This window comes from Macaca mulatta, chromosome 1, assembly GCF_049350105.2.
Source record: "Macaca mulatta isolate MMU2019108-1 chromosome 1, T2T-MMU8v2.0, whole genome shotgun sequence".
Taxonomy (NCBI): Eukaryota; Metazoa; Chordata; class Mammalia; order Primates; family Cercopithecidae; genus Macaca; species Macaca mulatta.
In genome coordinates this window covers 19,412,754-19,433,805 of record NC_133406.1, presented here as the reverse complement: position 1 = coordinate 19,433,805, position 21,052 = coordinate 19,412,754, and the positions used below count along the sequence as shown (strand labels likewise).

At 43.1% G+C, this 21,052-nt stretch overlaps 2 protein-coding genes across 4 annotated transcripts in view; one reads left to right on the top strand and one right to left on the bottom strand.

Annotated features, from left to right (window-relative positions):
- Positions 1-11,946, bottom strand: part of TAF5L (TATA-box binding protein associated factor 5 like) — a 33,450-nt gene extending 21,504 nt beyond the window's left edge. The window contains 1 exon segment of one of the 2 annotated variants that reach the window (NM_001257498.1): positions 11,893-11,946. The gene's annotated coding sequence lies outside the window, so the exon portion shown is untranslated. 2 annotated transcript variants of the gene reach the window in all.
- URB2 (URB2 ribosome biogenesis homolog) overlaps positions 11,816-21,052 on the top strand; it is a 35,754-nt gene continuing 26,517 nt past the window's right edge. The window contains exons 1-4 of one of the 2 annotated variants that reach the window (XM_077998919.1): positions 12,098-12,345; positions 13,604-13,742; positions 18,427-18,603; positions 19,727-19,874. Coding sequence is in view for 1 of the 2 variants with exons in the window: in XM_001083545.5 (XP_001083545.5) it covers positions 13,617-13,742; positions 18,427-18,603 (303 nt within the window). In the remaining variant the exon portion in view is untranslated. Of the gene's footprint in view, positions 12,346-13,603; positions 13,743-18,426; positions 18,604-19,726; positions 19,875-21,052 lie in introns of both variants that reach the window. The other variant, XM_001083545.5, reaches the window with a different exon arrangement.

Below are 21,052 nucleotides of genomic sequence, written 5' to 3'. Positions count from 1 at the left end.
ATGTGGCTAAGTGGCCTAGTTAAGACACAAATCTAAGTTCCCTAATACCAACGTGGTATACTCTTCCATTTTGTCTGTTTCTCCAATGACAATACAACGAACTTCAATTATAGAAAATATGAAAAGCATTGATAATAAAGTCCTTAGTTCACCCCCAAACGCTGTTTAATACCAAGACTCCAATCAGCCCCATGAAACTTTTCAGTAGAGAAGCTAACAAAGAGCAAACAGGGCCAGTCTGAAATTTAGGGCCTTTGATTTCTCCTGCCTACTCTGTGAGAGAGGTGTTAATTAGCAGTGAACTAGCCAAAAAAGCAGGCAGGAGGCAGTGCCAACTCAAAGACCACAGAAACTGGATAAATAGATGTTAACAAAGTATGAAGTTAACAATGGTGAAGGGGATTGTGATATTTTTGCTTAATAGCCAGGAAAAGGCTGCCAGCTCCAAGTCAGGGATTTGCAAAATGTGTTTTCATTTTAATTGTATAATATTATTTACCTTTTTCACTCTTTATTTTAAACCACAGGTACAGAAAGGTAGCACAACACTAAGAGGGTATGTTTATGTGTTAGCATATGTCTCATAAATTCCTGTAAGAAAGGAAAAGAAAGTGGTAGGAAGTGACCTGAACAGAAGTAAATTATTTTTGAATAATTCAAGCTAATTTGTAGGTTCACAAAAATAAAAAAAGGGAAAAAGAAAAAAAAAAAAAAAGAGGCACTGTTTCCTTTGACTACTGAGTTTATTATCAAGAATGACAGGAACCCCTAGTATTGCCATGGCCTCAAACACTACTTTGTCAGAAATAAATACTGCAGTCCAGATGACCAAAGACAGCTGGATGAATTTTGTGGGTTCACTGCTGTCATGTAAAACATACTTTCCCCTCCAGGACCAAAATATTGTGTCCATTTTGGAATGCATTTCATGTACGCATACACACACGATCACCCCAACCAAAGCAACATTCTCTAAATCAAGGTTTCCCAGTTGTTTTGTGTGGGAGATCTGTTTTTGATCATTTATTTGCATGTGTTTAAGTTTCAGTTACATCCATTATTATTTTCCTTTGAGAGTTCTTTCATTCTTTTATTTTATTTTTGAGACACTGTCTTGCTCTGTTGCCCAGGCTGGAGTGCAATGGCACGATCTCAGCTCACTGCAACCTCCACCTCCTGGGTTCAAGTGATTCCCTGCCTTAGCCTCCCGAGTAGCTGGGATTACAGGCCCACACTACCACACCTGGCTAATTTTTATATTTTTAATAGAGATAGGGTTTCACCATGTTGGCCAGGCTGGTCTTGAACTCCTGACCTCAGATGACTCACCTGCCTTGGCCTCTCAAAGTGCTGGGATTACAGGTGTGAGCCACCATGCCTGCCCTTCCATTCTTTTTTAAGACGTAAAATTCCACCTTTTCCAGAAATCTATTTATTTATTATATTTATTTTTTTAGTGGAGAAGAGGTTTTGCTATGTTGCCCAGGGTGGTCTCAAACTCCTGGGCTGAAGCAATTCTCCTGCCTTGGTCTCCCAAATTGTTGGGATTACAGGCATGAGCTACCATGCCTGGTCTTATTTCTCTTTAAACATAAAAAAATTATTTGTATTTAATTTTCGTCCAACTGCAGTTTCTTTTAGTGTGTGGTGAATAACTGAACAAATGTTTTGCCTAGTGACTGTAGCTAACACACTGTCCCAATACCATTTGCAAGTAATTATTTCCTTCTAAACTGATTTGTGGGAGCCCTTTAAAAATAATACTCTGAAGACCCACTTTTCAGTTCCCTAAAAGTCATACAACACAGCAAACTGTGAAGGCTAGAGACACAACCACAAATATATACACATATAAATATAAAATGTCAGGACATTTTATATATATATTAAATCATATGCATAGAAAGATTACATTATCTGTGCATTTTATTTCTTTTTTTTTTTTTTTTTTTTTTGAGACGGAGTCTTGCTCTGTCGCCCAGGCTGGAGTGCAGTGGCCAGATCTCAGCTCACTGCAAGCTCCGCCTCCCGGGTTCCCGCCATTCTCCTGCCTCAGCCTCCCGAGTAGCTGGGACTATAGGCGCCCGCCACCTCGCCTGGCTAGTTTTTTGTATTTTTTAGTAGAGATGGGGTTTCACCGTGTTAGCCAGGATGGTCTCGATCCCCTGACTTTGTGATCTGCCCGTCTCGGCCTCCCAAAGTGCTGGGATTACAGGCTTGAGCCACCGTGCCCGGCATGTGCATTTTATTTCTAGATTGCCAAAGAGTTCAAAATATTTGTTACAAAGAAGGGGTACTAGGTCTGTGACAGTTAAAAAGAAGGGACATTGTGGTTGTGAAGCAGTGACATAATGAAACACAATAATAAATTTCTAAATACTGAACTCTCTTCTCACTATGAAATTCACCTTGCTTGTGTATGGTGTGTTATTCTCTCACTGTATTGATGACTTGGGTTACTTTTTAATTAAGTTGTTTTATTAAATTGCTAATCCAGGGATTCTGATACTTCTGAGAGTGGGGTCCCTGCTCCCATTCTCTGTGGCCACTGATCAGCACTGCTCTACTAGCGATCCTCCAACCTGGCTAGACATAAGAATCCCGTGAGTGTGTGGACATGTCTAAATAATTCCAGCCCTGCAGATTCTGGTTCAGTGTTATATTTAGATGAAAAAAAGTTAAATGCACACAGAGGCTGTGACAGTACTGTCCTTTCCCGTGTGGCCCAAAGTCAAGACGAGTCAATCCAACCAGTGCCTCTTCCCATCACTTGCTAAAACTGCTTTTCACCTAACTTCAAGAGCTCCTAGTCTGTGGACTTTCCCAAGCCAGCCCAATTCCCTACTCTAGCCGAGACTGAAATCTTTCCGACTTCTACACTGCCGATCTTTTGCTGACTTGGGAATGCATGCACGTATCGATGTACATCCTTGAGCATTCTAGGCAGATGGGCCTGGATCTCTCAGATCACCTCTGACAGGAAAAACCCTTGCGTGTGAAAGACACACAAATGACTGATAGGGAGAACAGACTCTGTGATGACACAGTGTCCTCAAGGTGAGACAATATACCTTTGTGTCTGAGGAGGAAGGGAAAAGATGTGAAGTTATGAAAGAGTAAATAGAACGGAGTAGAATGAATGATAGTCAACACTGACTATATTTAAGATTGCTAGAAGCTAGTTTGTAAAACTGATTCTAACAAATGTGCTTAAATTAGCTGCCCCAAATAGCAGTTTCTCTGAGTCCAAACTACCATTTATGATAAGGGCACTTCCCTGAGTGGGGGTGGTGAGCCAACTGTAGGGCCATGGATCTTAAATGCAGGAATTCTGGCAGTGACTCTCTTGCATAACCATGCTGAACTCAAATACTAGATAACAGCCCAATCAACTTAGCTGGGTTTTATTCCAATGTACCTATATTTCAAGGGGCATGGATAATTAATGAACCTGAGATAACTCGGTCCCCTCCACCCAGATTGATTTCCAGAGTTCTAATATCCAAAAGAAAAAAACTCTCCTTAAACTAGATGCAAGTCTCTGGAGAGACTCATACATGAGACAAACAGTGCAATTTCATTACCTGCCTAGCTTTTCCTATAATTATAAAATCTTTCAAACTGAAATTGGATTTAGATATAATTATACTCTTTGTTACCATTTCAGAATTTCTCATAATTTTCAATTTATATAAAATACCTAACTTTCAGAGGTAAAAACAGATGTCAAATACTCTGCTCTTCATATCACATTGTTAGTATTTCTGGAAATCAAAATGAGGATTTTGACACAATGTATATCTATTCTCATATATCAACAGTTGCCAGATACTTCAACCAAGTTGCTATATAAAATCCCACACAATCATTTCAATGTAACAACTACGCAGGGAAAACCACAGCCACACTTAACATTCAACTACAGAAATATGGGGAGGTGGACATACATGGAACCCAGGCATTCTCTTAAGATGCTGTCAGTGTGGAACTCTAGTCTGGTCAATCCCTTCAGTGGTTACACGCTGCATCCTATCCCTCCACCCCCACCCCCCTTAGGCTCTAATGTACACAGATGGTAGAGGAGTACTGCGAGGCACCCTCACCCACCACATCACAGGTTCAAGTACTACACAGTTCCATGAAATGCCAAAAGAGTACTACCTGGCTCCCCCATCCCTCCCCTTGCCCCAATAAGGTGGCAGTTTTGAGTAAGGGTGAGTTCAAGATAAATTCAGGCAAACTCACTACAGAATCCTCAAATCAGCTCTTCAACTGAGACTTCTGACTGTTGGCCTTTTTTGAGTAATTGTACTTTTTTCCCAATGGTAAATTTACGCTTATAACAGATGAAAAAAATTATTTTTGCATTTTTTGTAAAGTATCTACTAGGTAACTTATTAGTTCTCTTCACTCACAACTAAATGGTTGTAATATCTATCAAAAGATCAGTCTAAGTTGGACCTAAAACCCTAGCTTTGCATTAATCATCATGATAAAGTATATTCAATTAGCTTTGTGAAAATATAAATCATAACTGAAAAATAAATGAGCCATAGTACTTTCCGTTTCAGTCATACCTCATATAATTTAAAAATTATGATAGCCTTTCATATTCAATTTTTGCTCAGACTGACAGAAATATACTTGAATTAGAAGCTGTGTTTTTTCCCAGGGTGTCCTAAGAAATAAAATGGCACATGGATAAGGCCGTAGCTGGGTTCAGGATGCAGTGAAGAATGTGGCGTTCTGGTGGGGATGGCAGCAGTGGTAGAAAGTAGGTGGAAATCATGAAATCCAGCAAACAGATGTCATGAGAAATAGATTTTCTCCAACATCAGCTGATGTTCCAGAAGTCTTGTTTCATCAGCTACTTACCCTACAGCCTTCCACCTACGCTATGCTAAACCTTCACCAGTCTCCTCACCCAGCCAGCTGACCCCGCTGCAGGCTACTGAGACTTAGGATTCCTTAACTCTTGTCTGATCTAACCGGTCACTTTCCAGCACCACCCTTCATGATCTCTCAGCTGGATGTGATGCTGCTGAACTCACCTCCTACTTGAAACTCCCTTGGTCCCTCCCACTGCAAGCCTCTCTTGTGGCTCTGCCCTCCCAGTCCCGTCTGCCACTGCTTCTTCACATTCCCCGCTTCACCACACCACTATGCAAGACTCACAGTCAGATCACCTTCCTGAACTCAGTCGATTAACAGACATTTCCACCTGCAATACCTCTACCTTCTCCTGGTTTTCTTAGTCGGCTTAATGGTGCCATTATCCACCATCAAAGCAAAAACAAAACAAAAGAAAACCAAACCCCCAAAAAGCCAGTCATGATGTTAAGATTCTGTTCTCTCTCACCCTTACTTCGAAGAGGCCACCAACTCCTATTCTAAATGGGAATTCTCTCTCAACTTAAAAAAAATGTGGCTAGTGCAACTCAACCATTTCTGCTGCCCTATCTTGACTGTTTGTTATTTGACAGCACAAATTGCTTCTCTCTCTCTCTCTCTCTCTCTCTTTAGAGGAGTGGTCTGGCTATATTGCCCAGGCTGGTCTCCAACTCCTGGGCTCATGATCCTCCCAGCTCAGCCTCCCAAGTAGCTAGGAACACAGGTGTATGCCACTAAGCCCGATTCTACAAATCACTTCTCAACTGGACTATTCCAATATTCTTCCACCTTTAGGCCCTCATCACATGGTCCTTTGAAAAGCAGCCAAAGTACATTTCAAATCTGATGACTACACCCAAGCCTAAATCACCCCAGCCCTCAGGCAGGTTGTCCCCTCTTGCCATCACTCTTCCTCAGTTCCCCTAAACAGATGGAGAGTTCCCTGAGGACAGGGCTTATCTTTGAAGCTCATCTTAAAAATAAAGTGAGTGCTATCTAGCTTCTTGGAATTCTTGAGAGTTTATTTTAAGCTCACGATCTTCTTGAATTTCTACTTTAATACTGTTTTACAGCACAGAAAAATTGCTTCTATACAAAACTTATTGACGTGGAAGGGTGTGGCACAATCTACAGAATGGCTTTCTACACTGCTTACTATGCTTGACTACGTAAAGAAAACTTTCACAAATACTTTACTTGCAAACACCACTGCAGACAGAAATAGGCTGTCCTGTTCTCAAAATAAGGGGTAGCATGTTTTCCTATGTTTATCACTGTTCCTGAAACTGAATTCAAATGCAGTACATGAGGATTTGGAGATGCTTCATTAAAACATTTATATGTGTGTGTGTGTCTCAAAGTGGATGGAATGATCTTCAATTTTTCATATCAGAGCAGTACTGTCCAAGAGGATTTTTGACAAATGACGGAAGTGTTCTAAGTCTGCACTGTTCACCACAGTAGTCACTAGCCACACAGGGCGACTGGGCAACGAAAATATGACTAGTGCAACTAAGGAACTGAATTGTTTTAATTAATTTTAATTTAAGTAGTCATATGTGGCCAACGATTACTGTATTGGACAACAGAGTTCTACAGCATGACATTACCTGGTGAAACTAATGCATCAGCATCTTAGCTTAAAAAAGTTAATTCACAAAGTTTTGCATAACACTTCTGCTTACTAATGACAAAGTCTCCAAAAGTCAGTATTTTGTTTTAAAAACACAGCTACCTTTTATTATTGCCAAACATTGTAAAGTTATTAAATATCCATTCACCTTGATACACCTTACTGGGGGGCTATCTTCTTTGACTACTAAACAATTATAAATGGAAGTATTTTATAGTGTTTTGTTTTTTTTTTTTTTTTTTTTTTGAGACGGAGTCTCGCTCTGTCACTCAGGCTGGAGTGCTGTGGCCGGATCTCAGCTCACTGCAAGCTCCGCCTCCCGGGTTTATGCCATCCTCCTGCCTCAGCCTCCCGAGTAGCTGGGACTACAGGCGCCTGCCACCTCGCTCGACTAGTTTTTTGTATTTTTTAGTAGAGACGGGGTTTCACCTTGTTAGCCAGGATGGTCTCAATCTCCTGACCTCATGATCCGCCCGTCTCAGCCTCCCAAAGTGCTGGGATTACAGGCTTGAGCCACCGCGCCCGGCCTTTATAGTGTTTAGAAACACTGACAACATACATCACTCTTCAAATCTTCTTCAAATTAAAAAATAAAGAAAAAGACAATTTGCTTCAGCAGAGAAACAGCAGCAGCTAATTTCTTTCTGTAAAATGTCCCACTAAAAGGTAAGCCCAAACCTATGACCACGTTTCCTTTGCAATAAGAAAATTAAAAAGAACACTTTTTAGTCAACTTTATTTTATTTTTTTTATTTTTTGAGACGGAGTCTTGCTCTGTCGCCCAGGCTGGAGTGCAGTGGCTGGATCTCAGCTCACTGCAAGCTCCGCCTCCCGAGTTCACGCCATTCTCCTGCCTCAGCCTCCCGAGTAGCTGGGACTACAGGCGCCCGCCACCTCGCCCAGCTAGTTTTTTTTGTATTTTTTTTAGTAGAGACGGGGTTTCACCGTGTTAGCCAGGATGGTCTCGATCTCCTGACCTCGTGATCCGCCCGTCTCGGCCTCCCAAAGTGCTGGGATTACAGGCTTGAGCCACCGCGCCCGGCCAAGTCAACTTTAATTTAAAAAAAGAGAAACTCTGAGGGTTATAGATGAAAATCAAATGTCTAACTATAATCTCTATCAATTTACACATATCTAAAATATATAAGGCAATATATGAATTCACTAAACAAATTCACTCCAGCTATTCATGAATATTTTAAACACCAGTGTGTGTGATGAATTAAGTCACTATGAATCATCAAATTCCATTTCCAGAGCACTTTACCTTTCCCATCTACTAAATCAGTTACAATAAGGCACTTCTTAAATCCATATGCTGTTGCTGGAAATCTCAACCCAAGCCATCAATGCCTGTTCAGGTGAGCAGAACGTCTTTTCATTCACCATCATATATGTGCACACACACACATATATATGTGTGTGTATATATATGTGCATGCACGCACACACGCTTTTTTTTTTTTTTTGGCAATCTGGAAAAATTATGTGTGGCACTTAACACTTGTACTTTGTGATACTCCCTACCCCTATCAGGAATAATGACCTAATCTTTCCTATTTTTTGGTTTCACTTATTTGGTAAGATTGAATAAATATCCCAAACACCACCTTGTTGTTCAAAATAGACTGAGAAAGAGTGCCCTGTAACAGGGGAGCCCCAAATATGAGACTTTTGAGGGAAAACCTTGCTTGTGATCAAGCATATACAATACATACTTGAAGATAATTTTTTTTTAAATTTTATTTTTTATTATTATTATACTTTAAGTTCTAGGGTACATGTGCATAACGTGGTTTGTTACATATGTATACTTGTGCCATGTTGCTGTGCTGCACCCATCAACTCATCAGCACCCATCAACTCGTCATTTACATCAGGGGGGAGGGATTGCATTGGGAGTTATACCTGAAGATAATTTTTAAGAGGGAAGGCTGCCTGGTTTCTTCATGCCTTCTGTAAGTGCTGTCTAAGCTTTGAGATTTGGAATAAAATATCCAACTCTACTGCCATTTTCCTTTTGAAATCATGGGCAGACAGGGAACATCCAAGACTTTTTTAATTTTAATAAAAAATAAAAGTAAAATAAAAGTCTTTTTATCTTGAAACAAGGTCTCACTCTGTCACCCAGGCTGGAGTGCAGTGGCACAATCATGGCTCACTGCAGCCTTGACTGAGCTCAAGGATCTTCCTGAGTCAGCCTCCTCAGTAGCTGGGGCCACAGGCATGCACACCATCACACCTGGTTAGTTAAGAAAAAAAAAAAAAAATTTTTTTTTTTTTTGGTAGAGACGGGGTCTCACTACGTTGCCCAGGCTGGTCTCAAACTCCTGTGCTCAAGTGATCCTCCCAAAGTGATGGGATTATAGGCATGAGCCACCACACCTGGCCCTACTTTCAACATAATACTATACTACTACAGGCACAATCTTTCCAAGGAGCTAATCTGATGTTATCTCTGCTAAGCTTAAAAACATTTACTGCCGCCAGGTGCGGTGGCTCCAGCCTATAATCTCAGCACTTTGGGAGGCGGATGGATCACCTGAGGTCAGGAGTTCGAGACCACCAGCCAACATGGTGAAACCCCTGTCTCTACTAATACAAACATTAACCAGGCATGGGGGCACGCGCCTGTAGTCCCAGCTACTGGGGAGGCTGAGGCAGGAGAATCACTTGAACCCAGGAGGTGGAGGTTGCAGTGAGCCAAGATCACGCCATTGTACCCCAGCCTGAGCGACAAGAGTGAAACTCCGTCTTAAAAAACAAAACAAAACAAAATACTTTCAAATGCCTCCACTAGTGTGAAGGATAGAAAAATTGAGTGTCTACTGTGTCATTTCCAGGTTACTCTAATCTGCCTTTGTTTACCTCACTGGACCAATCCTTGGTTCTTCTTACTCTACTGGTGGGTCATGCTCCACCTTCTCCCCTCAGGGGCTCTCCAGTAGTTGGAGGCACTGCCACACTGGCACTGCAACCGGGTTTGACTAAATCCCACCCACACTTTGCAGCTCAGCTTAGTCATCTCTTCCTCCCAAAAGCTTCCTTGATCAGTCCCTTCCACATTCGGACCCAGGGAACAAATCTGTTATCAGAGAACTCAACCCTACTCGTCTGTTTCACACACTACCACTTCGAATACTTAACACTGAGCATACCCGGCGCTAAGAGACTTCGGGCACTTAAAATTAAGTGCTTTACACAGATTGGCTTCTTTAAATTCACAACAAACCTGACGTAGGTAACATTCTTCAGACGGGAAAGCTGAGGCCCAATAAAGTCACACAGTGCCAGGATGGGAACTCAGGCCATCTGGCTGAAGGGTCTGAGCTCTTACCTTCTATAGCATCTTGCTGCTCAAAGGATTCTATATATGACCAGGGGCTTCCTGAGAGAGTACAACAGTGAATGCTTACTAGATGCTTGCTGAGAGAATGATCAGAACACTTACTACCTGAGAAGCCACCAGTCACATACAAAATAGGCTGGAAACTTGACTTCTAGTACTGTCCATTGAGTAATGCTGGTTTAACAGATGATCCCTAGAGTACCCTTCCAGCAAAATAAATTAGCAAAAACAAAATCCCCTTTCTTTCCCCAGAGATGTCCTTCACAGGTGCTGACATATTGCTTGCAAAGTCAAAAACCAGTTACTGAGTAGTTAAGTGAGGCCTTTACCTAGTTTCACAGTGACAGAAGCTCACATAAGCCTCACATTTAGAGGCAGGAGCAACAAAACTATTCCAAGATACACTTATCTAATCTGTTGATGACAAAGAAAAATACTCAAAACAACCCCATCTTTTAATTTTCTAGCTTAACACTGATTTTTAAGGCAGGACGGATTTACGATTCATTAAAAAATTAGCATGTATTCCATTTAACGCAAAAAACTTAGGACTACAGGGAACCTAGAAGGTATCTGGCAAAAAGGAAATCATAATAGCTAACATTTAGCCATTTTCATATACATCATTCTTTTTCTGGGTACCTTTAAAAAGGTTGTTTTTTGGGAGGCTGAGGCGGGAGGATTGCTTGAGCCCAGGCCTGGGCAACACAGACACACCCTGTCTCTTAAAAAAAAAAAAAAAATTCCACGTTTAAGTTATTCCTCATCATTGCATTTTATAGATGAGGAAACTACAGTTCAGAGAGGTTACGCAGATGGCTACATGGTTTCCATCCTAGGTCTACTGTCACCAAGCTCTATCCACTACATTATGCTGTTCCAAAGTTTAAAGATGTGGCCAGATGCATTTAACCTATTAGGCACAAAACTCCCTTTCCTACTCCCACTTCCAAGTAGAGCTGTGATCAGGAACTGGGGAGCAGCCTCCGTGTCCTCTCCTACATCCCCAACTCAGGTGTTGGCACACTTGAATCGCCTAATGTAAGACATGCTCCGCCCTTACTGTTCCTCTCAGCACAGCTCCCAACTGCTTGTTAGCAGGAGTCACCATTCCGAGATTTCAATCTGCAAGGTCGGTTTAGGTGCAGTAATTTAAGACAGACACCGCATGGGACTGGCACTCACCTTCTGATCCCAGAACCACAAAGACTGCGAGATCCACATTACAACGACTTTCACAACTGATGGGAGAACTGCATGTAGCGTTCCTGCACTCCACTTCCGCTAAGTCTAAAATGACACCACTGTTTCTAACCATCCACTCACTTCGGACCAACGCCTTATCGAATACATTTTCAAAAGCCTGGCAGCTTCGCGAGCTGGATGGTGAACCCGTCCCACGCCATGGGCGCACCAACCTTACCTTGCTGTCATGAGGCTAAGAGCCCCGAGAGACACTTTGCAGCTCGGCACTCTCCTGCAGCAGCTAGTCTAACTCTGGCTCCCCCGTGTCACACGCGGAGATCGACTCCACACCCACCCACGCACGATCACCATGTGCAAAGTTGAATCCCGACTTCGCCGCAAAGACATTTCCTTTTCCCCTACGTGCAAAGGAGCTGTGGAGCCGTGCTCCCTGCCTGGCTGTCGGGAACTGGGATACCTTCCCCGCGGGCGCCCGCCACCTCCTCCCCGAGCCCGGCATCCAAGCCGCAGGACCCACCCCTGCGCAGGAACGCGACGCCCGTCCAGGTGTAGCCGCCGACTGCAGGCCACGCCGCCGGCCGCAGCCCGCGACTCGGGAGGCCGAGGGCGGAGGCGCGGCCGCCGCGCCCGCGCAGAGCCGCTCACCGCCCCCCCGCCCCGCCTCCCGCGCCCCACCCCCACCGCCCGCCGGCGGGAGCCAAGGCGCGCCCAGCCGAGGCCCCACCGCCCCGGCCCCCGCCCGCCCGCCCGCGCGCGCGCGCGCGCGCGCCTCGCGACCCTCCCGGCCCTCCCCGCCCGTGCGCCCAGCACTCACTGAACATCCCAGGCGGCTCCGGCTCCCCCCGCCGCCGCCGCCTCCGGGATCGGGTTGCTTCCGCCTCCGTCGTCTCTGCCGCAGGGTCTCGCTCCGATGGTCGGCTCAGCTGGGCCCCCGCGCCCCGCGCCCCGCCGCCCCCGCCGCCGCTCTGGGCGGCCGCTCCATGACTGACTGACACGGAGCGGGCCGCGGGCTGGGCCGCTCGGGCCTCCAACGCGCAACCGTCTCCTCCAATGGGCGAGGCGCCTCGGCGCTCGGCTGGCGACGCCTGGCGTGCGTGCCGCCCCTCCCCGCTGCGCCGCCGGCGTCGGGCGGAAGGAGCGCGGGGCCCGGTCCCACGTGGTGGGGTTGCGGGACCGGGACAGCAGCCGCCGCCGCCGCTGCCGCCGTCCTCCGCCGTCTACCCGGAGCTGTCTCGAGGTCAGCCCCCTACCGGTCCCGGGTCCCGAGGTGAGTCCCTATCCGCGGTGAGCTCCTACCTGCAGCCAGGTTCCGATGTGAGTCCCCAACCCGGGGCTGGTCCTGAGGAGAGCTCCCTACCTGAGGCCGGGCCCGGGATGGGGGTCCCCCAACCCTGCCCAGTTCCGGTGCCGCCAGCAGACTCTGGGCGAGAGCCGACTGGGCACGCTCCATTCGCGAAGGCAAACTCCCTCCGGGCATCTAGCTGCTCTCCCCTGGTTCTTGTTGCTTGGTGTCTTTCTGCTGGGCAGGGAGTGCTGGCAGGGCTGTGCTGTCCGCCCTGGACTTCGCATTGCCCGGTAAGGGCGGTTGCAGGCCCGGAGAGCCGAACTTTGGCGGAGCTGGGGAGAGCATCTCGGTTGTCTTTGTAGCCAGTTCAGCAAACACCTGTTATGCACTTTGTAGCTGTCGCGGTGGCGGTCTATGGTATTGAACTTAGAAGTCAGGCATCGTTGAATTCGTTTTGGACATTTTGACAAAATAGGAAAACTGACAGCACTTGATGGTTCTTGTTCTCTGCAGTAGAGTGAAGGATAATTTAATTTCTAAAATGAAAACGTCTTAACGTTCCTTTTCTCTGTAACTTTTAGGAAACTCAAAGCCAAGTTTACCAGTATTATAGTAACTGTAGGTGTTTGGTATGTTTGCTATCCCCGAGACCTAACGGTTTTTTGTTTTCTATTTTTAGTCTTTTCCTTGTGCAAGTATCTCTTGTATGTTTTTTGAAGTGTGTATGTGCGTTGTAAATTTATACGTGACTGAATAAAAGTCTTAGCGGAAGGTTACTGTTGCAGCTGAAATAACAGTATTCCTTTGGGGATTTCTTTTTCACTTGGAGACACATTACTTTCTCCAGATATTGCTTATGTATCTTTTCCTCTTTCAATTTGAAACCATGTATGAATGACTCTTTCCACAAGTAATGTAAACAATGATATTGGCCTTGTTGAATTCCTACACACTCACCTTTGTGGAAGTGATGTTTGATCACAGTTGGAATACATATAGTCCATCTTCTGTGTGTGCAGTCCATCTTTTGCTTGCTTTTGTCTGAATTTCCCCCAGAAAATTCATGGAGTCAAGTATCTTGTAGGTAGATTTACCCCGACAAATCTGTTGATTCATTAAAAACTTTTAAAAGAATACATATTAGGTAAACAATAAGATGCAATATTGTTGGCTTTCTGGTGCCTCCTCAGTCTGACCTTGTTATAGTATTTTTTTTTTTTCCATTGTTTTTAAATTGTAGATAAAGCCTAGCCATGGCTGCTGTTTATTCTGGCATTTCCCTTAAGCTTAAAAGCAAGACAACCTCCTGGGAAGATAAACTAAAACTAGCTCACTTTGCTTGGATTTCTCACCAGTGCTTTCTTCCAAATAAAGAACAAGTAAGTTTAATGTGAAACTCATATTTTTACAGTCTGTCAAGATAATTATCACTTGTATAATTTGGATATTGACAATTGGTTAAAATAAAAAAGTAGAGAAAAAGTTGGGGAGGGAACTTTGTTGGAAGTTAAATGTAATGACAATGAAAAAAGTAATCAGTCAGGTACTTCATTAATACTTTTTTTTTTTTCTGTTAAAAAACCTCATTTAGGTTGGGGGCAGTGGCTCATGCCTGTAATCTCTCTTTTGGGAGGCCAAAGCAGGAAGATCGCTTGAGGCCAGGAGTTCTAGACCAGACTGGACAACATAATAAGATCTCATCTCTTAAAAAATATATATAAATATATATGTATATAAATTAGTCAGACATGGTGGCATCTGCCTGTAGTCCCCACTACCTGGGAGGCTGAGGTGGGAGCATCCCTTAAGCCCAGGAGTTTGAGGCTGCAATGAGCTATGACTGTGCCACTTTCACTCCCAGCCTGGGCGATAGAGCAAGACCTTGTCTCTTTAAAATAAATAAATGAACCCACCGAATTTAGCATTTCTTTTGTTTGGAGACATTATATTACAAATTAAGTATATGCATTAATGAACACATGGGTAATTAAGTTACAGAAGTTAGGTTCTAAAAGTCCATTGATAGCTGCATTTGCTTATAAATCTAAAGTGATGTTTCATAATCGGTTGGTGGTGCTTTGCTAAAAATCCTCAGGATTGGATAAAAATTGAAGGTTGGGAAGTAAAGAAATGTTAATATTTGTATAAAGTCATTTTAGAAATAGGCTAGGTACCAAGAAAGGCATTGCATTTTGTTAGAATTTCTCAGGCTTTTTAGGCTAAAAAATAGTTGGCATGATAAACACCAGGATGACAAGCTCATGAAATTGGATTAATACACATCCAGTTCCTGTTGTCAAAGAAGACAGCACAGAATGCGTCCAAGGTGGATGACGTGTGAAGTGATGATCAGGTGTGGTGCGGAGAGCAGCGGTCATAGCCAGTGCTTTCTACACCTGCCTGCACGTGGGAGTCATCCTGGCAGCATGGCCATCACCTGGCAAGTCTGCCCAGGGTGAAACAAAGGGGAGGCTCTAGCAGCCAACTGGATCAAAGTTTCTGCCGTTGTTATACTGAGAGATTTTATTCCTTCTGGCATCTGTCACTGTTCATACTGTTATTGACAGTTCTGGGATCATGAGCTGGGGCCTCACCACCTTTCTTCAATGTTTTGTGAATAAGGAAACACGACACAGTAATGGAACCTGTATAGGCACAGTCCTCCTTTTCATAAAGCACTTGTGTGATTTCATATCAACTGTGTCTGTCTCCCAGATGACGTATAATATTAATAGTATTAGAGGTTAAGCTGCAGGCAATGTGGGGGAAGCCAGGACACAAATCCCAGACTTTGGACTCTTACTTGCTTTTTTGCTTTGTGTGTCTGATACATTCTGTGGTCGTTCTGAGCAGTCTTTGTGTTTCAAACTTTTAAAACTTAGTTGCATATCTCAGAGATACTGCAGGTTTGATTCCACATCACCGAAATAGATCACAATATTGTGAGTCACACAAAGTTTTTGGTTTCCTAGTGCATATAAAATTTATGTTTATACTGTACTGTAGTTTATTAAGAATGCAATAGCATTATGCCTAAAAACTGTACATACCTTAATTTAAAAATATTGCCCAAAAATGCTATTGGTTATCTGAGCCTTCAGGGAGTCATCACCCTGGAGGGTCTTGCCTTGATATTGATGATCTGGGTGGTGATTGCTGAAGGTTAGGGTGACTCGCAACTTCTAAAATAAGACAACAGTGAAGTTTGCTGCATTGATGGAGCTTTTCCTTTCATGAAAGACACAGCATTTTACCCACAGTGGAACTTCTTTCGAAATTGGACTTCTTCTCAAAACCTGCCACTGCTTTATCAACTAAGTTTAAGTTCTATTCTCAATCCTTTGTTGTCATTTCAGCAATGTTCACAGTATCTTCACCAGGAGTAGATTCCATCTCAAGAAACCACTTTCTTTGCTCATCTCTAAGAACCAACTATCCATTCAAGTTTTATTAGTCCCGTCTTCAGGCTCCACTTCTAATTCTAGTTCCCAGGCTGTTTCCATTATATATGCAGTTGCTTCCTCCACTTCAGTCTTGAGCCCGTCAAAGTCATCCACGAGGATTGGAATCAGCTTCTTCTAAAATCCTGTTAATGTTGATATTTTGACCTCTTCACATGATTCATGAATGTTTTTACTGGCATCTACAGTGGTGATTCTTTCCAGAAGATCTTCAGTTTGACTTTCTCCACATCCATCAGATAAATCATTATGGCACCTATAGCATTAGGAAATGTGTTTCTTAAATAATAAGACTTGAAAGTCAAAAGTACTCCTTGATCCATGGGTTGCAGAATGGATGTTGTGTTAGCAATCATGAAAACAACATTCATCTCCTAGTCCATCTCCATCAGAGCTCTTGGTCACCCAAGAGCAGTAATCTTCTGATAGGAATCGTTTGGTTCCGATCGGTCTCAACACGGGCTTAAAATCTTCAGTAAACCATGCTATAAACGGATATGGTATCATTCAGGCTTTGTTTTTCCATTGACAGAGCACAAGCTGAGTAGATTTAGCATAATTCTTAAGGCCCCTGGGATTTTGGGGATGGTAAGTGAGCACTGGCTTCAACTTAAAGTTACCAGCTGCATTAGACCTTAATAAGAGAGTCAGCCTGTCCTTTGAAGCTTAGAAGCTAGGCGTTGACTTTCTTCTTTAGCTATGAAAGTCCTAGATGGTGGCTGGGCACAGTGGCTCTTGCCTGTAATCCCAGCACTTTGGGAGGCAGAGGCAGGTGGATCACCTGAGGCCAGGAGTTTGAGAACAGTCTAGCCCACATGGCAAAACACCATCTCTACTAAAAATACAAAAAAAAAAAAAAAAATTAGCCGGGCGTGGCGGTGGGTGCCTGTAATCCCAGCTATTCGGGAGGCTGAGGCAGGAGAATCAAACCTGGGAGGCGGAGGTTGCAGTGTACCAAGATTGCACCATTCTACTCCAGCCTGGGCGACAAGAGCGAAACTCCATCTCAAAAAAAAAAAAAAAAAAAAAAAAGAAGTCCTCGATGACATCTTCCAATAGAAGGCTGTTTTTTCTACACTGAAAATCTGTTTAGTTTAGCCAACTTTGTCTGTAATCTTAGCTAGACCTTCTAGATAACTTCACCTGGAACTTTTATGCTATGAAGATGACTTCTTTCCCTAAACTTCATGAACCAACCTCTGCTAGCTTCTAACTCTTTTCTCTGCAGCTTCCTTACCTCTCTCAGCCTTCATAGAATTGAAGAGAGTTAGGGCCTTGCTCTGGATTAAGCTTTGGCTTAAGGGAATGTTGTGGTTGGTTTGATCTCCTATCCAGACCACTAAAACTTTCTCCATATCAGCAATAGGGTGTTTCACTTTCTATCATTTGGTGTTCACTGGAGTAACACTTTTAATTTCCTTCAAGAACTTTTTCTTTGCATTCACAATTTGGCTAAGTGGCTCAAGAGGCTTGGTTTTGGTGTATCTCACCTTTCAGCATGGCTTCCTTACTAAGCTTAATTATTTGTAGCTTTGGATTTAAAGTAAGAGACATGCAGCTAGTCCTTCCACTTGAACACCTGGAGCCACTGTAGGGTTAATTGGCTTAATTGCAATATTATTGTGTCTCAAGGAATGGGAAGGCCAGAGGAGAAGGAGAGAGGGGAAAATAGCTGGTCAGGGTAATAGCATTTTGGTGGAGCAATCAGGACGCATAGAACATTTATCGATTAGGCTTGCTGACTTAGAAGGACACAGTTCATGGCACCCCAAAACATTTAGAATAGTAACATCAATGATCACCGGTCACAGAGCACCATAACAGATAGAATAAGAATGAAAAAGTTGGAAATACTGGGAGAATTACCAAAATGTGGCAGAGACATGAAGCAGGCACATGCTGTTGGAATAAAGGATCTGATAGACTTGCTTGGCACAGAGTTGCCATAAACCTCCAATCTGTAAATGCAATATCTGTATCCACAAGGCGCAATAAAATGAGGTATGCCTGTATAATCTCAGAAAAGGGGGTAAGACGTGTTAGAGTTTCACCTGAAACTTTTAATTTGCCCTAACAAGACAAATTTGTTTTCCCGTTCTTACCCTTTTTTTTTTTTTTTTTTTTTTTTTGAGACGGAGTCTCGCTCTGTCGCCCGGGCTGGAGTGCAGTGGCCGGACCTCAGCTCACTGCAAGCTCCGCCTCCCGGGTTCCCTCCATTCTCCTGCCTCAGCCTCCCGAGTAGCTGGGACCACAGGCGCCCGCCACCTCGCCCGGCTAGTTTTTTGTATTTTTAGTAGAGATGGGGTTTCACCGTATTAGCCAGGATGGTCTCGATCTCCTGACCTCGTGATCCGCCCGTCTCGGCCTCCCAAAGTGCTGGGATTACAGGCTTGAGCCACCGTGCCCGGCCTTCTTATCCTTTAATAATAAACATTTTAAAATACCTGAACACTTAAGTAATATTCCAAAGGTAAGTTTTAAAGGAGAAGTTCGCCCCCGTGGCAATTGGATTTGGTTATACCTGTAATGTCCCTTTGATGTCTAACATCTTTCTCTCTTAGCAAATAAGTTTATTGTCAGTGTATGTTTCCTTCAAATTCAGGTATTACTTGACTGGGCAAGACAATCATTGGTTGCCTTTTATAAGAAAAAACTTGAGCTAAAGGAAGATACTGTTGAAAGGCTTTGGATCTACATAGATAACATTTTACATAGCAGAAAATTGCAGAATCTCCTCAAGAATGGAAAGACCATTAATCTTCAGATTTCCCTAGTCAAGGTAATTCACTCTTCTGTTGTCCTGTTATGTGTTGCATGCATCTCCATTGATTTCTTCTTCACACTGGAAACTTGTTTTAGTGTCAGTTGTATGAAGATATAGGAAATATTAAGGTAGGGGAGAAGCATGTAATATTGTTGGAATTATAATAATACTGTTGAATGTGTATCATAGGCTGTAAGCATTTTGTTATTTAATATTCAAAAAAAGCTTAGAATGATTTCATAAACCGGTCATTGATTACCTTTTTAATTGGAAAAGGTAGCTAGCAAATTATGCTTCTCTGATTTGTTTTTCTTCTTCTTCACCTTTCTTTTGGCCTGGAGGGAGATCAAAGGCCAAAATCCGGACAGAAATTTCCTCAAAGGTTTTTTTTTTTTTTTTTACCCCACTATGGCCTTTGAGCCACAAGTGCCACTGGTGGCTTGGCCGGCAACTTGGGGCCTCCACAGTTTTTGACTGAAAGTGATTTTAAAGTCTCGGATCAGAAGTAGGAACTTCATTGTCAAAACGGAGTGTGTTTATACACCACGAGAATAGCTAGATACGATAAAAACTACTACTAATTAGCACTTAATGTGTGCTAGGCTCAAAGAAGTTTCACTTTCCTAAAGTCATATGGCTAGTTAGTGGCAGAGCTGGGATTTGAACCTCACTCTGCCTGAGTATAAAGCCTGGGCTGTGAAGCCATAACACTGCCTCACCCTCATGAGTGTGCAGGCAGAGAGAAAATCATTAGAGGCTAGTAACGGAGAAGAACGAAGGTTGAGCTGCCTGATGGCACATAAGGCTTAACAGTTCTTGAGATTATGTTCCAAACTGGGTCACTTTTGAAAATAATAAACCAGTGGTCACTAAAGTGGCTTGTTTCGAATGGTCTTTTGGAATATGGGAAGAAAATCTTAGAATGTCTCCTTGTTTAAAAAGCCATACTTAATTTTTATTTTTATGTATGCTTCATAATTATATAAAATGTTAGTGCTGTAGCATATGTGGATAATTTATAAATAAATTATACTTATTGAGTATAAATGCAGGAAAAATCAATGAGTTGTATAATCAAAAATTTGGAGATCACTGTAATAGTGCATTGATGTTTAAGGATTTGTCATCTTTGTTACAGCTTTTCCAGAGTAACTTTAAAAGTCCACGACCAGCAATTACTTGAATAGAAATAATAATACCTATCTCATTGGGGTACCTGATAACTTAGCACCTGGGATAGGTTTGGTTCTCAGGTTCCATAAGGCTGGGAGCAAGTCACCTAACCTGTGAGTGAATGAATCTGCCTGGTTCTCATAATTTCTGGTGTTTGTGAATTTTGGAATTTTGAGAGCAGTAGACAATAGATTTGCTGAATAATAAGCAGTAGCAACATAACCTTTGCTTTCCTTTTAAAACATTTTTTTGAGATACAGTCTCTGTCACCCAGGCTGGAGTGCAGTGGTGTGATCTTGGCTCACTGGAACCTCTGCCTCCTGGGTTCAAGCGATTCTTGTGCCTCAGCCTCCTGAATAGCTGGGACTACAGGTGTGCACCACTATGCTCGGCTAATTTTTATATTTTCAGCAGAGATGGTGTTTCACCATGTTGACCAGGCTGGTCTCAAACGCCTGGCCTCTTGTAATCTGCCTCGCACTCAGCCTCCCAAAGTGTTGGGATTACAGGCATGAGCCACCATGCCCAGCTGCTTTCCTTTTTAAAAGAGTGTCTTTTGCTTTGGCTTTTTTAAATAGAAAAAGTATAATTGACTATAAACATGTATTTTTTTTTCTTTTTTCAGACAGAGTCTTGCTCTGTTACCCAGGCTGGAGTGCAGTGGCTTGATTCCAGCTCACTGCAACCTCCACCTTCCCGGTTCAAGCCATTCTCCTGCGTCGGCCCCCCAAGTAGCTGGGATTACAGGTGTACGCCAGGTTAATTTTTTCATTTTTAGTGGAGTCGGGTTTCACCATGTTGACCAGGCTGGTCTCAAACTCCTGACCTCAAGTGATCCGCCCACCTTGGCCTCTCAAAGTGTTGGGATTACAGGTGTGAACCACTGTGCCTTGCCTGTAAACATGTATTTTGGACCACAAGGTCATAATTTAAGTGCAATTTTCCTTCTGCCTGGTAACATCTAAGCTCAGTTGCAGGTTTAGGATCCAAGGGAAAGTGATATTTGGCATTTAAGCCCTTTAAAACCCAGCTTTAAAAAAAGGGACAACAAATTTACAAAGGCACAGATCCTTTTCTAGATTTGCATTGGTGGAAGATGGATGTGTGGAGGAATTGAAACAGGTGCTTTGCCTTATTTTGATGCACTAAGCTTATGTCAAGTTTATTGAAATATGGTAATCTGGGCATTTCTTTCTTACCAAGATGAGGGTAAGGGGTGAGTTTGTTGATTTTTTTTTTTTTTTTTTTTTGGATACTTTTCTTGTGTATATGGGTTTAAGGTCAGTAATGA